The following is a 17057-nucleotide window of genomic DNA, read 5'->3' as shown; positions in this document are numbered from 1 at the left end:
GCGCTTGTAGAATCTCAGGAGAGACGTGTATTTCCCATCTGTTTTACCCTCAGGATCACTCTCAGTAAGCCCCGCCTTCGAACACAGTTGTCACTGCGTTTATTGTACTTTCTACTGGCAAACGCAACCTTGAATTAGTCTGTTTAAATCAACTTTAGTAATTCGCCAGACCTTTGTCAACTGAGGGTCATCTTTGAATGAGTAACAGTTAGTTTGTTTGTGATTATTGTCATTGCGTGAGTAGCGATCACTGGCAACTCAGGGGTATATAAACTCAAGATGGCTAGGGAGCGCGTCCCCTGACGCTGCCCCGTTTGTCTCCAGGTATGTTCTGGGTTCCCTAGCCATTCAGTTAATTCAGTCAATTGTAGTGAATATCCGTGTTCACCAGTGTTCATGATTTAACAGTTGAATTGTCATTCACCCAGTGTAGAAGTAATATAACGTAAATACGTCTTATCGTCTAGACAAGAGAGTTTGTTGGTGTTGTCATGTTTCTCAGTCCCCTGACGCTGCCCCGTTTGTCTCCAGGTCGAGGGTGGGCTTAATTGAAACCCACCGGTCGCTCGGAGCCGGTGGATACCCAGCAGTGGTCAATATAGGAGTGATGGCGCTGATTCGACATGATTAATCGGCTCTACTCTACCTCGTGGGCCGAGGACCCCAAACCCACCTCGGGTCGGAGTGTAACCGACCACAACAGCAGTTGTTAGAGGCGCCAGTGCTATACCCTGGGACAGGCCTTGGAATTATGGTCCACAGTGTGGTTGTATGTGGTTTTTACCAGTATGTTTTATAAGAAATAAATCAACTAAGACATGTTATGGTTTCACCCTTCTTTACCCTTATCGATCTGGTCAATGGAAAACCTAACCCAATGCCTAGTCCACTCTGCCCGCTACCTAACGAGCTACATGCTGTCCAGAGGGGGTCTGGTGGCAGCGACCCTTAGAAATTAAGATTAGAGTTAAGTTATCCCCTTAGATTTAGTGACCCCAGAATCTGGCAGTATAAATTGGTGGTAGGGGTGGGATGGTTTTTAATCATTGATCAAATCCGAGGGAATTGAAGCTGTGATTTAAGTTGCAGAAAAAGAACAATAATGGAGAAGTAAGGTAAGGGTGGTGTAGGTGTTGGAAAAAAACCCGCCCCCTTACACAGGTGGCACGGAAGTGATGTAATTTACATGGTATCAGATCATGAGGAATAAATGTGATGCTGTGGATATTTTTTTTTGTGGTTTTAAGGAGAAATTGAAAACAGTTCACGGCAAATACCTTACTCGAAGTTAGGTTAGAACAATTGCATCCAGAAAATTAGAAATCTGTTTTAAAGTAGAGTGTGCATTGAAGTGTTTAAGATTGAAAAGTTCAGTGTTGAAAAATGTCTGAGAATCAGAGTTTAGCTACCTAACTATTTTTTTTGCAGTCTTTTGTGAAATCTCAGAAAAGTGTTGGTTGTATGCCAAGGTAAATTTTTTTTGGGTGCCTTTCTGCACTGGTACCATAGCAATTGTTGTGATCACTCGAGTTAATACTTTGTTATTTACAGACAATGAGGGACATTGAACATGTGCCGTGTTACGAGTGTTGTGGACAGTGTCGATTTCTGAGTGTACCGGAAGGCCATAATTATATTAAGGTTATGTAACAGTGTTATTTGTAATTGACATAATATGGGTGTAGTTGTTTTAATTTTAATTGGAAGTGTTTTAGTTATAAGTTGAGGTCAGAATTGGGGCAAGTGAATTTATTTGTATAACCTGTGTTGTGTTAGATACCCGAGTATTTGGTATTTTTTGTATTGTTTCTATTAGTATGATTTTTAGTGCATAGAGCATTAGTTTCTAGCAGTGTAGACTTACAGGCAATGTCATTAAGTGTGTTTTATGTTTATTTGAGATCTAATACATGTATAATTTCAGCAATTGCTTTGATGAGTTGAGGACTCTATTGTGATATGGACATCTGTAAAAGAACGCAATCTTTGAAAATTGATTGGTGAAAGTACATGTAAGGACCCCCCATTTGTGAGTACAACAGAGTACATTGTGAAGTGATAAGTGTTGAAATCATTGCAATTGAAAAGACAGTGAACATTTGTTGAGTACTGAGGGGACAGTCTCGTAAAGTATTACCATATTACCACTGATTCTTTTTTGTGTGCGTGACTCAGTAATGGAAATGTCTATGTTTTTGTTTAAGTTGATTTGTTTAATTATAATCTTTTGGTAGGGGGGGGGGGAAGACAGTTACTCAGATGGTTTTTGAGGATGCTTTTTGAAGATCAGCTATTAGTAGTGGTATCTATATTGTCTGAAAAGGTTTTTTTTTGGGTTGTTGACTTCGTCAGTCGTACTGAAGTCACCCCAACATTATAAACCCCAGTTCTTACGAACTGAAGTCCGGAGATCCAGTTGCTGCCTATGTTGTCGAAAGGAAAAATCTCAGTTTATGTGTGTCGGAAGTTTTTTTTTGGGGGTTGTTGACTCACTCCAAGTGAGGGAGTCACCCCGACTTTGAAATACCAGTTCTTCTGAACTGTGAGATGGAAAATACGTGTTTTGTGTTATGAGCCCCATTGTGTACTTATAGAACCACGGTTTTGTGTTGAAAAGGTGAATTATTATTGAAACGATGCAGTAATCGGAGGATGTGTCTGATGTAACTAATGCCCCATTCATAGACAGGAATTTAAATTCCTTAGTATATGTAATTTCATGCAGAGTACTTTGTTGTATATGTAATGTCAGAGTCACTGTTTATGTGCTGGTGCCAAAAGTAGGTTGAGGTATTATGCTGATGAACTGTTAGGGGAATGTTCCCTATACTATATTGTACGGAAATAAGAATTAAGTTGTTGCAGGCATAGGTAGCGGAGACTCGAGTATGAAACGTTTAAGTCTCCTTAGGTTTTGTTTTATGTATTAAGGTACTATAATCACGAACGGTTAAGATTTGTCGAATTGTACGTGCACTACCGCGTTAGTGCTTTTGCCTATTATTCCGCCTAATATGAATCTTTGGAAGGGGAAGGCTATGTACTGCGCACCTCATTGTCATTCCTAAAAACCCGTTTTAATTCATATTACGCTACATAATATTCAAATCCACCGCGCTTGTAGAATCTCAGGAGAGACGTGTATTTCCCATCTGTTTTACCCTCAGGATCACTCTCAGTAAGCCCCGCCTTCGAACACAGTTGTTACTGCGTTTATTGCACTCTCTACTGGCAAACGCAACTTGAATTAGTCTGTTTAAATCAACTTTAGTAATTCGCCAGACCTTTGTCAACTGAGAGTCATCTTTGAATGAGTAACAGTTAGTTTGTTTGTGATTATTGTCATTGCGTGAGTAGCGATCACTGGCAACTCAGGGGTATATAAACTCAAGATGGCCAGGGAGCGCGTCCTAGGGGCGCTTGTAGTAGAAGCGGTACCGCTCTTACCTCGCAAAAGATGTCACGGGTTCGATTCCCAGGCAAGCGGAAGTTGTTTGGACACTCTTCTAGCCCCTTGGTCCCTGTTCACCTAGCAGTAAAGTAGGTACCTGTTGTAAATCGAAAGGTTGCGAATTCGTATTCAGGGAAAGTTGTTGGAGCTTCTAAACTTGAACTGACACAATCCGGAGGAGTGGTGACGAGGATCACACCCAACACAGACAAAACTAAATACGTGCGCTATGCGCTAACCAAATAAACGCAGTCGTTAAAGCCACGGCACTATCTCTCCCACTACAATTCCTTCCTAATCCCCTGCTCCTTCCTCTGTCATCTTCCTCTGACTTTCGCTACCAACAACTTTTTTGGAGCTTCTAAACTTGAAAAGCGCGTCCCTGACGCTGCCCGTTGTCTCCTCAGGTATGTTCTGGGTTCAGCCATTCAGTTAATTCAGTCAATTGTAGTGAATATCCGTGTTCACCAGTGTTCATGATTTAACAGTTGAATTATCATTCACCCAGTGTAGAAGTAATATAACGTAAATACGTCTGTCGTCTAGACAAGAGAGTTTGTTGGTGTTGTCATGTTTCTCAGTCCCCTGACGCTGCCCCCGTTTGTCTCCAGGTCGGGTGGGCAATTGAAACCCACCGGTCGCTCGGAGCCGGTGGATCACAGCAGTGGTCAATATAGGAGTGATGGCGCTGATTCGACATGATTAATCGGCTCACTCTACCTCGTGGGCGAGGGACCCCAAACCCTCCTGGGTCGGGTGTAACCGACCACAACAGCAGTTGTTAGAGGCGCCAGTGCTATACCCTGGGACAGGCCTTGGAATTATGGTCCACAGTGTGGTTGTATGTGTTTTTTACCAGTATGTTTTATAAGAAATAAATCAACTAAGACATGTTATGGTTTCACCCTTCTTTACCCTTATCGATCTGGTCAATGGAAAACCTAACCCAATGCCTAGTCCACTCTGCCCGCTACCTAACGAGCTACATGCTGTCCGGAGGGGGTCTGGTGGCAGCGACCCTTAGAAATTAAGATTAGAGTTAAGTTATCCCCTTAGATTTAGTGACCCCAGAATCTGGCAGTATAACTGGGCAAGTACTGGATCTCTGTTACCTACCGTTACTGGGCAAGTACTGGCTCTCTGTTACACACTGTTACTGGGCAAGTACTGGCTCTCCATTACACACTGTTATTGGGCAAGTACTGGCTCTCTGTTACACACTGTTACTGGGCCAGTACTGGCTCTCTGTTACACACTGTTACTGGGCAAGTACTGGATCTCTGTTACACACTGTTACTGGGCAAGTACTGGCTCTCTGTTACACATTGTTACTGGGCAAGTACTGGCTCTCTGTTCCACACTGTTATTGGGCAAGTACTGGCTCTCTCATAAATGCCATTAACAATTTAACTCGATTGGTCGTAAAGGAAAGTAGAATGGAAGAAAACGGAGTTAGTTATTTAAGGACAAACTTGTTTATTTTTTTACCCCATTGCTATTGTCGCAAGTATTTATTTTCGTCTTTCAGGAATCATGTGTGGGCGGCAGGCATGGGTGGGTGTATCGTGGGCGTGTGTGCTATGGGCGTGGTTGGCTACGGACCTGTCAGCGGCTCCAGCAACTAAAAGTAAAGGGAATTCTACAGTAAGTTAAATTGTCTGTTTAATTTGGTAGTCTCTCTCAATTGATTGATTTTTAGTGCCTTCAAAACTATGTATGTATGTATGTATATGTATCTATCTATCTATCTATCTCCCAACAGATGGTAACAGTGCCGTCAGACTTGCTGGTACAGTTACTGGACGTCAGCAGGTCGTTACAGAAATTACTACCAGCTGACATCCCCATCCTCCTGCTTGATGTCAGCCCCGAGGAAGGTAAGGGGACTGTTTTGTTGTTCTGGGGTCCATTTAACCTCATTTAGCATAGTGTTAACTGTAATGATCGTGATGACGGCTAACCTGAAAACCTTAAGGATTCATATTACGCTCAAACGTCCACAAAACCCTCTTGAGTCCCCCAGTGGAAACATCCCCCGTTTTCTCTGTTTCCCCGTCTTTGTCTTATGGGAACTTTGAATATAATCCACAGATTTAGTAGCAGACGCTGTATGCTGGGACCTGTTGCCATCCAACCCTTTGTAATCAATTTAATTTTGCTTTTGATAGCTGAGTCAGAGCATTGTTAGTGAAGATAATAGTAGGGAATGAAACTGAGTTCATAGTCTCAGTTTCAACGTCAGAGTGTACAGTAAATTAATTCATCGGAATAGAAGTAGGTGGGCTCCCTGGTCTGGTTTGAGTGAGGGCGCCGCGGGCATTTCTACCGTTAGTGAGTGCCCGTTCCTTCATCCATACAGGTATGCCATTCCACTCTGTGTTGTAATTCGCCCTTCTTTAAGTGATTTGACCCAATTAATAGTTGATTGTGCAAGTGTTACAGTAACGTAGTCGATATGCTCTGAGTGAAGTCATATTTACGTCTTTAGCGTCCCCTGAAACGTGATGTTGTTGTCACCGTTAGTGAGTGCCCGTCCCTTCATCCATACAGGTCCCTAACGCAGCCTAGGCCGTGTCTGTAGCGTGGATGTCGTATCCACTATGTATGGGGAGATGTCCGAGATCCAGTAGGATCAGTTACCTTCGTGAGACCCGGCCGTCAGACACTTCAGACTACCTATAGCCCCCATAGCTGGCTCGTCTGGCCCTAACGCTCGGTCTGCGAGGTGACCCCGGATCACCACGCCACACACCACTACCAGCCCCCATCATTGGTGGATGAGTGTCTAACTCAGTAGGGCTATTTGTGTGGTGGAATTAACCCACTGGGATCTCCAGAGTTCGTCGGAAAGTACTCCATGGTGGCTGGACCCCATGGCTGTTGCTTAAGTATCACTCCTGACGACTGAGTGGTGTAGTGGCAGTTGCCCTGGTCTTTATGGTGCTAAGTGACTATAATAGTTGTGTTATTGAGTATGTCCACCCAGTAGGGTTGGAAGTGTTATTGAATATGTCCACCCAGTAATGGTGTGAGTATGTTGAGCCTGAGGGCCTAGTACTAGATTTCGTCTGTTGGTACAAATAAATTCTTTCTTCTAATTTCATATTCATGTTTAAATAAACTTTGTATTTGTATAATTGTGTCTATTATTTACCTACAGTATTTACCGTTATTTCTTCCCGATTGCTTGATACTATCATTACACCTACCGACGAGCCTCCTATCGTCACACTACCAATGGTAATAAGTATGAGAGTACAAGGAATTGTTACTGGCACACAGAGGCCCTCATAAATGGGGGAAGCTCAGGCCCTCATAAATGGTGGCAGTCCAGGCCCTCATAAATGGTGGCAGCGGTGGGATGTAATGAACATAGTATCGAGTTGGGAGGAATGACTGTGATACTGTAGTTTTAACTGAGTTATAACCATTTCTCTGTACGGGTATTTAATAACCATTCCACTGTAACTAATGAGTATTTCAGATTGCTAATGATTTTGTTCCATATTTTTCTGAGGTACAGCTTTTTGTGGTGGTTTGCAGAGAAAGTGAAATATGTTCAAAGAAATACCTTGGAGTTAGGTTAAAAAAAGTCTGTTTAAATAAATGATACCTGCAACAATAACTTGAGTGTAGTGTGAATAAGGTTCATTAATATTGGAAGAATTTTGATGTGTAACAATCTGCCAAATTTTTTTTTTCCGTTGTTAACTCAGTATTACTTACAGACAGTGAATACATGTTTGGGCCGTGGCACTAGTGTGAAATGTTTCCATCGTAGGATTGCCCAGTGTTTTCATTCTGAGTTGCTAACAGAAGCATTGCACTATATGCAAAGGTTAAGTGGATGCTAAATTCTGTACTTGTAATATTCTTTAGTTGATGTGTTAGGTAAGATATATATTCCATTTACTTAATATCTCGGGGCATTTTACAGTTCCTCATATTAATATTTCTGTGTATATGCTATAATTTTAAAATTTATTTTAATCAGGTGCTAACGGGTCATTATTTGGTGAAACGTATGTTATGTGAACTCTAATGCCAGTATACTTTCAGAATACAGTATTATATATGTGAGGACCTTATGGTGATACGGTATATGGAAAATGTTATACAAGTGTATGGACCCAGAATTGTGAGTACAGAAATTCGTGAAGTGTTCACACAGTGTTGCACCATACTGAGTTTGTGAATGGCAAAGTGTCTCAGGGAATTTTTCATGCAATAATATTATCTTTTGGGAGATTAATAATCTGAACAGAATTTTGAATTGTTGATGCATGGAATGTTTAGTGGTATTGCAGAAAATTAGTATCAGTCCTTGGGTCTTGAGTGAGCACTGTGCATGTATTGTATTTACAGTGGGGTATACCTGTAGTATTGATTTGTTGTAACACAATGGCAGATGCTAACGCAAATAAGGGGACCATGACGGCCAAAGCCGCTGTTGATTTAGCAACAGAAGTCCAAGCTCTTCGGGCTAAACTCGCTGAGTCTATGGATACGATAAGGAGACAACAAGCTTTGCTTGATGAATGGAGGGAAGAACCGGCTGTACCTACTCTCCCTGCCGTGGTTCCACTTTTGCCCCCTCCTAACGATATACCCAGCCGACCTCCTGGCCCCCATTACCACCAATACATTCAGAGGGTGTCCTTTGACGACCTCGTTGGTCTTAACGCAGACACCATCTTAACTAAATTCTGTAAGAGAGTAGAGTATTACGCAGTTAGCTCAAGGGATAGATGGTATGTAGCTACCGACCGCATGGACCAGCAAGTTGAAGCCATGGTCCAAGTAGAACTTGGTACCGATGAGGAAGATTGGGATAAACTTAAAGCAACCTTGCGGAAATTGTTTGTGAAACCAATCCCTCTGGAAGTTGCCTGGCAGGAATTTGCGCGGTTAGAGTACAATTTGGAAGATGATCCCCGGCGCTTCTTGGGCCAAATTAAATCAACTCTCACAACCATTTTCCGCCGGTATGGGCCCATGGAAGGTAAAGAACAAACGTTGAAAGATAAATTGTACAAACACCTGCCAGAACAGTTGAAAGAGGAGTTGACGTTTTACTATTCCCCTTGTTGTCCAGTAGACACGTTGGCCGAACAATTGGAGAAACTCCGACATAGCTATCTGAAAAGTAACAGAACTGGGTATCCTAGTATCCGGCCAGTTCACAAGCATGCGAACCAAGAACTTCCAATAAAGAATGAAAGACCCAGTAGGGCAGAATGTAACGTAACAGGAGGAGCTTGGGGTACCAGTAGTAAGCGAGATCAACCCGCTGTAGCCTTATTTGAAAGTCCTCGTAAAAAGTTAGTTGGAAAGCGACAGGGACCTTACTGTCCATATTGCCGAACACCGAGTCATGATACTTCTACTTGCCCCTTAAATCCACCCCCACGTTCCTGTTGGGATTGCTTAGAAGTAGGATGTCGGAGAAACAGTCAACGCTGCCCCGGACGCTCCAGTCGTCGGCATTATCCAAAATATTGACATAAGCGGGTTCCTTCCAATGTGTCTCCTTGCATTTGGTTTACTGTAAATGAACGTGTCTGTCTTGCTTTAATAGATATAGGTAGTGAAGCCACCTTAATTCAGGAGAGTCTAGTAAAAACTTTGAATTTGCAACCCATCAAACCTTGTAAAGATAGATACCAGGGTGTTACGGGAGATGAGCTAAAAATTAAAGGTAAAGTAGTCATAACAGTACAAGTAACACCACAGTTGAAAGTCAGACACCATGCCATTGTGGTGGATGATAAATACTTTAATGCAGAATTACTATTCGGAGCAGATCTCCTTGGCAGATTTAGAGTAACCTGGGAACGTAAAAGGAAACTTTTCATTTGGGCAGGCCAGTCACATGAATATGGGAGAGTAGTAATGAGAGATCACATGCAAGGAATCAAATGCGTCAATAGATTGTCATTAAAGCCCGATGTACCTTGTCCACCACAGTTGAAGAGTCTCCATATTGATAGGAAGACTATTGTACGAGGCCACCATGCACCGATCTTATCCATCAAAGTGAAAGTAGAGATAGGTCAAATTCTGAGCGTACGATTCACTCATAAAAGTTTCAACCAACAACCAGAGATATGTGTTAGAGTACAGCCAGATTCACGCATATATTTGCCAGTAAGTAATTGTACCGATAAATCAGTGTATTTGAGAGCTGGCACTGTCATTGGCGAATATGAGTTAATCCCGGAGGAGATAATCTCGTATGTTGACACTAAAGGAAATCACTTAGGACATATTCAACAGGTCTATGACAAATTGTGTAAAGTAAAGTCTTCAACTGAATTATCCCTTTGTGCACCTCATCACCTAGCCATTCAAACAGAAGGGAAGAGGAGATCCTCAAACCAATTAAAAGTAAATGTAGGTGATGATCAGAGAGTACCATCCTTTGACTGTGTAATTTGTGCCGGAATTCCCAACGGTCCAGTAAAGAAGGTAAGACATGTCCAAGAGATTTCCAACAGTATGATACCGGAATGTGACGAAGTAAAAGGCGGAACCACTAGACAAGAGAAGTTGAACGAGCTAATTAGAAACCAACCGTGGAACCATCTAGACCGAGAAATGTGTAAACATTTGCGGAAAGTAATTCTAGCTCATGATTCCTTGTTTGTTTTAGGACCACATGAAATAGGGTCAATTGCTGGTATACCCGCTAACATTCAGCTCGCCAACCACAATCCTGTCCGAGGACCACAGTATAGACACCCCGAGAAAGCAAAAGAGATAATTAAAGAAATGATAACAGACATGAGGGATCGTAATATCATTGAACCATCGACTGCCGCCTGGTTATCCCCCATTGTTCTGGTAACAAAACCCAACGGTTCAAAGCGTATGTGCTTAGATTTTCGAGCGGTCAATAAGCATTTGAAGGTCGACATACAACCCTTGCCACGAATTGACGAATTAGTGGAGAAAGCTGCGGGAAATATATATTATGCCACATTAGATTTGAAGGATGCATATTATCAGGTCATCCTTAACGACAGTAGCCGAGATCTAACTACTTTTAGCGATGGGTACAATCTATGGAGATTCACACGCCTTCCGTTTGGGCTCTCAGCTAGTCCTGCCGTTTTCACTCGAGAAGTAAACCGAGTATTAGCTCCATTAGCAGTTGAAGACTGGGTACGAAACTATCTTGATGATGTAATAGTATGGGCTCCTGACTTCCCCACCTTGTTGCAAAGACTCACCAGAGTATTTGAGAGATTTGAAGAAATGGGTATTAAACTAAATTTGTCTAAGTGTCAATTTGGCCATAAGCAAGTTAAATTCTGAGGACATGTAGTTTCAGAGAGAGGCATTGAGCCTGACCCAGAAAATGTCCAAGCTTTGACTGAGTGTAAACCCCCAACTAATGTTAAACAAGTCCGCCAATTTTTGGGTATGTGTGGATTTTACCGTAAACATGTTCCCGAGTTTGCCAAAGTAGCTTACCCCCTCACTGAGTTAACGAAACAGACTGTTGATTTTGCATGGTCTAATGAGTGTCAAGAAGCATTTCAGAAGTTAAAGCAAGCACTAGCTTCATACCCAGTCCTAGTCAAGGCAGATATTTATAAACCATTCGAACTGCATAGTGATGCCAGCAATTTCTGTGTAGGCGCTTCCCTTAATCAGGTACAAGAAGATGGCTCTTTGCGACCAGTGGGTTATTTTTCTAGAAAGTTAAAGCCGGCAGAAACTCGTTATTCCACCACCGATAAAGAAGCGTTAGGAATTGTACTAGCGTGCAGGTTCTTCCATCATTTTCTTTGGGGTACGCAGTTTACAATTAAGACAGATCACCAACCTCTAACCTCCATATTTAGAAAGAAAACCAAAAGTCAGCGAATGAACCGTTGGATCTTAGAAATGAAAGATTACGCTTATAACATTGACTACAAACCCGGTAGAGCTAATGTAGTGGCTGATGCATTAAGTCGACCAGTCAGAACCTTGAGAAAAGTCATGCACGACCATGTTGCCGCTCAATTTCCCACACTAGAAGGTTTCACACAGGCAGACTTGGTAAAGAACAACAAAAAGAACCAAGGTGGCAAGAGTTAAAACAGTATTTAGCAGGAGGTAAAATTCCACAACATAAGTACCCAAAGGCCACCGTTGATAGCTTTGAAGTAATAAATGGAGTATTGTATCTAGTAAAAGAACAACTCGACAAAGCATTGAAGTATTGTCTAGTAATCCCTCAACATTTACGTAAAGCCGCATTAGAGTTGGTACATGACAATGCCGCCTCAGGTCATTTAGGACAGTGGAAGACCATCACCCGAGTAGCAAATTTGTTTTATTGGCCTAACTACCGTAAAGATTGTGTTGATTATGTAGCATCATGCGAGACGTGTCAAAGGTTCAAGGGAACTAAGGGACTTACGCAACTTTGTCAAGAATTACCAGTCGTAAGCAAACCACTGGAACGAATTTCGGTGGATTTAACCGACATGCATTCCGGGATCAATGATTACCGATATGTGTTAACGATCATAGATCATTACTCAAGGTTCGTTAACTTCTATCCATTGCGCACGAAGACCACGCAAGAAGTTACCCGTGAATTTGAAAAGTTTGTTAATGTCTTCGGTAGTCCTAAAGTAGTGATTGCGGATAATGGAGGAGAATTTACTGCCGCACAATTCAGGGAGCTCTGTCGATTAACTAACATTAAAGTGTATTTTACCTTGCCTTACCACCCCCGAGGTAACAGTATCACGGAGAGAATGCACCGAACTTTTAAGAACATTTTGTCAATAATGTGTGAAGATAACCCGCGTCGCTGGCCACGATTCTTGGGTCCGACCCAATATGCGTTGAACACTTCTGTTCACACAACGACTGGAGTGCAGCCACACTTCGCATTCTTCTCCCGGCATGCACAGAGACAAGTGGGAATTGAGTTACCAATAATAGAAAACGAGAGTACTGAGGGGTTGAGAGAAGCTCACAGAGTAATTAAAGAAACTTCTGAACGAATGTCTAGAGAATTCCGGAACGTAGCAAACCGAGATAGAGTCAATCAGACGTACTGTCTGATTGACTAGGGGAAACTGTTTGGGTGAGAGATGAAGCTCCTATCCCAGGTACCAGTAGGAAATTAAATGCTAAGTGGAAGGGCCCATATACAGTAACTGAAGTAATACGAAATGGTGCAGCGTATGAGTTAACCCACCTTTCAGATGAGACAGAAGTAATTCGACGAGCGGCAGAAAAGGTGAAAAGATGTATCAACAGAGATATGTTTGTCCATGTAAATGACATCCAGGTTCCCCCTAATGATTCTTCCTCAGAATCAGAGCCTGATGAGAGAGATGCTATACGGGATGAGGAGAGAACAGTAGTTGCTCCTGCTCCCCGATTTCCCTTAAGGATGAGAAAACCAGTGGTGAGACTGGATCTTTAAAAGCAGTGAGCTTTTAAGTGACCCTCATTGGTTGATAATGAAGTGTGCAATCAGTTATAAGTAACTTGTGGTAAAGGGAGAGGTAAAGAATTGATGATTTTTTTTTATTAAAAGTATTTTGCAGAGGAATGGTCAATTTGCAGTAAAGACAGAGATTGGAAGATGGATTGGCAGTTATGCAATCATCTGAAGGGTATCTGTTACTAGTATGAGTAAAGATACCAGTGGTGAATTCTCAAGTTCCGGTTGGTAAGTCCTACGTAGGCTGGGTGTTGTTGGTATATAGGTGTAGAGTTCGTGACTTTCAGGGAGTATTCTGGCATATAAATATGGTGCTATTACTTCTACATGGCAAATGCCATAAGTACAGACAGTTTTTGGTTTGGTAGTGTTCTCATGAGGACCGTTTCGTTAGCATTGAATTCTTGGGAATACCCGCCCGTTCGGAGTCCCTTGAATGGTGCTGCCTCTCGCGAGTGCGACATAACTCTTTAGATTAAGGGCAACAAATCATTCCTTCGACTTGATGGGGTCCGTTCGTCTATGTCCTAGCTTGAGAAATCTATGTTAAATCTCAGTGTGTCCTGTAAGCATTTGACCAATCGCATAAAAGAAACTTTCATGATCTATGAACATTGAAATTTGAGTTCTGCAAGGAAATTTTGAGTGTGCACTTATCTACCGATGTGAGGGTGTATTTTGTAACATGTAACCCCATTTATTATTATTATTATATGATATGAGGTATCTAACTCAATTCATTATTATTCTATGATGATGTACTTAACCCCATTTATTATTATATGATATGATGTATGTAACACCATTTATTATTATTATGATATGATATGATGTATTTACCGCCATTCAGTATTATTATGACATGATGTACCTAACCCCATGTGCTATTATTTTTGGTGCTATTTTGTAATATGTATCCCAATATATTTTTTCATGAAGGTGTGTCACATTCTAGTTGTATGTTAACAGATTTCCATTTCTTTTACCCAATCCTGACCACCGGTAGGGAATTATTTTTCTATTTTTATTGATATAATTTGTGCAATGTTTTGTATGAGGATTTATACTTTATATTAATGATTTAATGTGTATGTCACTACTTACGTGTTTTCTGAACGTTACCGCATAATATAAATCTTGGGGAAGGGGGAAGCTTTGTAATGATCGTGATGACGGCTAACCTGAAAACCTTAAGGATTCATATTACGCTCAAACGTCCACAAAACCCTCTTGAGTCCCCCAGTGGAAACATCCCCCGTTTTCTCTGTTTCCCCGTCTTTGTCTTATGGGAACTTTGAATATAATCCACGGATTTAGTAGCAGACGCTGTATGCTGGGACCTGTTGCCATCCAACCCTTTGTAATCAATTTAATTTTGCTTTTGATAGCTGAGTCAGAGCATTGTTAGTGAAGATAATAGTAGGGAATGAAACTGAGTTCATAGTCTCAGTTTCAACGTCAGAGTGTACAGTAAATTAATTCATCGGAATAGAAGTAGGTGGGCTCCCTGGTCTGGTTTGAGTGAGGGCGCCGCGGGCATTTCTACCGTTAGTGAGTGCCCGTCCCTTCATCCATACAGGTATGCCATTCCACTCTGTGTTGTAATTCGCCCTTCTTTAAGTGATTTGACCCAATTAATAGTTGATTGTGCAAGTGTTACAGTAACGTAGTTGATATGCTCTGAGTGAAGTCATATTTACGTCTTTAGCGTCCCCTGAAACGTGGTGTTGTTGTCACCGTTAGTGAGTGCCCTAAAGCTCGATCTGCGAGGTGACCCCGGATCACCACGCCACACACCACTACCAGCCCCCATCATTGGTGGATGAGTGTCTAACTCAGTAGGGCTATTTGTGTGGTGGAATTAATCCACTGGGATCTCCAGAGTTCGTCGGAAAGTACTCCATGGTGGCTGGACCCCATGGCTGTTGCTTAAGTATCACTCCTGACGACTGAGTGGTGTAGTGGCAGTTGCCCTGGTCTTTATGGTGCTAAGTGACTATAATAGTTGTGTTATTGAGTATGTCCACCCAGTAGGGTTGGAAGTGTTATTGAATATGTCCACCCAGTAATGGTGTGAGTATGTTGAGCCTGAGGGCCTAGTACTAGATTTCGTCTGTTGGTACAAATAAATTCTTTCTTCTAATTTCATATTCATGTTTAAATAAACTTTGTATATGTATAATTGTGTCTATTATTTACCTACAGTATTTACCGTTATTTCTTCCCGATTGCTTGATACTATCATTACACCTACCCACGAGCCTCCTATCGTCACGCTACCAATGGTAATAAGTATGAGAGTACAAGGAATTGTTACTGGCACACAGAGGCCCTCATAAATGGGGGAAGCTCAGGCCCTCATAAATGGTGGCAGTCCAGGCCCTCATATAACTACCCTAACATAGTTTAGCCGTACTTAATCTAACCTATCTTAACGTAATCTAACCTAAACAAACCTTAACTACCCTAATTAAGCCTTACTAATCTTAAACTAAACTAACCTAACCCTAATTAAACCTTATTAATCTTAAACTAAAATCAATATTAAGCTAACCTACCCACACCTAAGCTAACCTACCCACACCTAAGCTAACCTACACACACCTAAGCTAACCCTACCCTCCATGTTTGTTGACAGTACTGGCTCGGGTTAACGACGAAGGACCAAACTCACTGTTAACTCTGGCTCTACGTCACCACGCTCTACTGCAACAACGTAACGAAGATTTACTCACCCAACAAGGTCGTTGTACTGCCCAGATCGAGGCTCCACAGGAGGATAAACAAGAACTCCGTCTACACCTACAGGATTGCAAGAAGAAACTACAGTACCTTCAGAGAGGCCTTACAGATATCCTACCTCCTACAGACAGCGCCAAACCTACAGATACTACAGAGGATGTTAAAAAAGGCGTTAAAATAGATGATTTATGTCCTTGCAGAGAGAATTTAACGGAAGCACAGTTGGAAGAGAGGAATTTTGTAGGATTGGATTGTGTCTGTGAGAAAGTGACCATACTTCCCAAGACCACACCTGCTCTTGTGTTGTTGGGTACTGGGTCAAGGTGGGTGTGTCTGTGTCTGTCTGTCTGTCTTCATCTCTATCCTTTCCCAATAGAATGAAGGACTCTCTCTCTCTGTCTCTCTCTCGTATAAAGTCAATCTCTCTCTATCTCTCTCTCTCCCCCCCCCTGCCCCCTCTCTCTCTCTCTCTCTCTCTATCTCTCTCCCCCCTGCCCCCTCTCTCTCTCTATTTCTCTCTTTCTCTCCTCAACAGAGTGAAGGAGTGCGCCGGTCATCAGACTGAAGGGGCGACCGAGAGTGGAATGTATGAAATTTACCCATCAGAGTAAGTATCACATCCTTACACCCTCCTACACATCCCTATCCATCCTTACACACCTTCGGCATCCCCTTTACACCCTCCTACACATCCCTATCCATCCTTACACACCTTCAGCACACTCTTTACACCCTCCTACACATCTCTACACCCTCCTACACATTTAAAGAATTTTTAAAACTGGCTGTAAATGATTGTTTGTTTTTATTTAATAACAAAGCTTATAAACAATGTGATGGTGTTGCTATGGGTTCACTTTTAGGTCCCACGTTGGCCAACGCTTTCCTCTGTCACCACGAGAAGCTTTGGCTTACCGAATGTCCCCCCCAATTTAAGCCTTTGTTCTATCGTCGGTATGTTGATGACACTTTTTTAATTTTCAGATCACTGATCACGTCCCTGTTCCTAAATTATTTAAATTCGAAACATGGCAACATCAAATTTACTTGTGAATTGGAAAAGGAAAATATTCTTCCATTCCTTGATGTTAATATCCACCGTCTTCAAAATAGTTTCGAGACAGCCTTATACAGAAAACCAACTTTCACTGGTTTGAGTTCAAAATTTTCATCTTTTATTCCTCTTAATTACAAACGTAATCTAGTACGTACTCTTACCAACAGAGCCTTCAATATATGTTCAAGCTATTTCCACTTGGATATTGAACTAAAATACATAAATGAACTACTCTTTAATAATGGCTTCCCTAAGAGATTTACAGACACTTATATTGGCAAAACGCTTAATAGGTTTTTTAGTCCCACACAACCTCAAATCCACACTGTCCCTAAATATTTTATCTTTCT

The 17057-nt window shown here is 41.8% G+C and overlaps 1 protein-coding gene across 1 annotated transcript; it reads left to right on the top strand.

The window, feature by feature from the left end:
* Positions 1-4950: 4950 nt before the first annotated feature.
* LOC121860704 lies at positions 4951-16031 on the top strand. The gene is made up of 3 exons (XM_042358003.1): positions 4951-5095; positions 5214-5328; positions 15547-16031. Exons 1-3 carry the CDS (start codon positions 4985-4987, stop codon positions 16029-16031), a joined length of 711 nt encoding a protein of 236 aa, XP_042213937.1. The 5' UTR covers positions 4951-4984.
* The last annotated feature ends 1026 nt before the right edge of the window (positions 16032-17057 follow it).

Source organism: Homarus americanus, unplaced genomic scaffold (assembly GCF_018991925.1).
Source record: "Homarus americanus isolate GMGI-L3 unplaced genomic scaffold, GMGI_Hamer_2.0 scaffold40507, whole genome shotgun sequence".
NCBI lineage: Eukaryota > Metazoa > Arthropoda > Malacostraca > Decapoda > Nephropidae > Homarus > Homarus americanus.
This window is presented reverse-complemented; position numbering and strand designations above follow the sequence as displayed.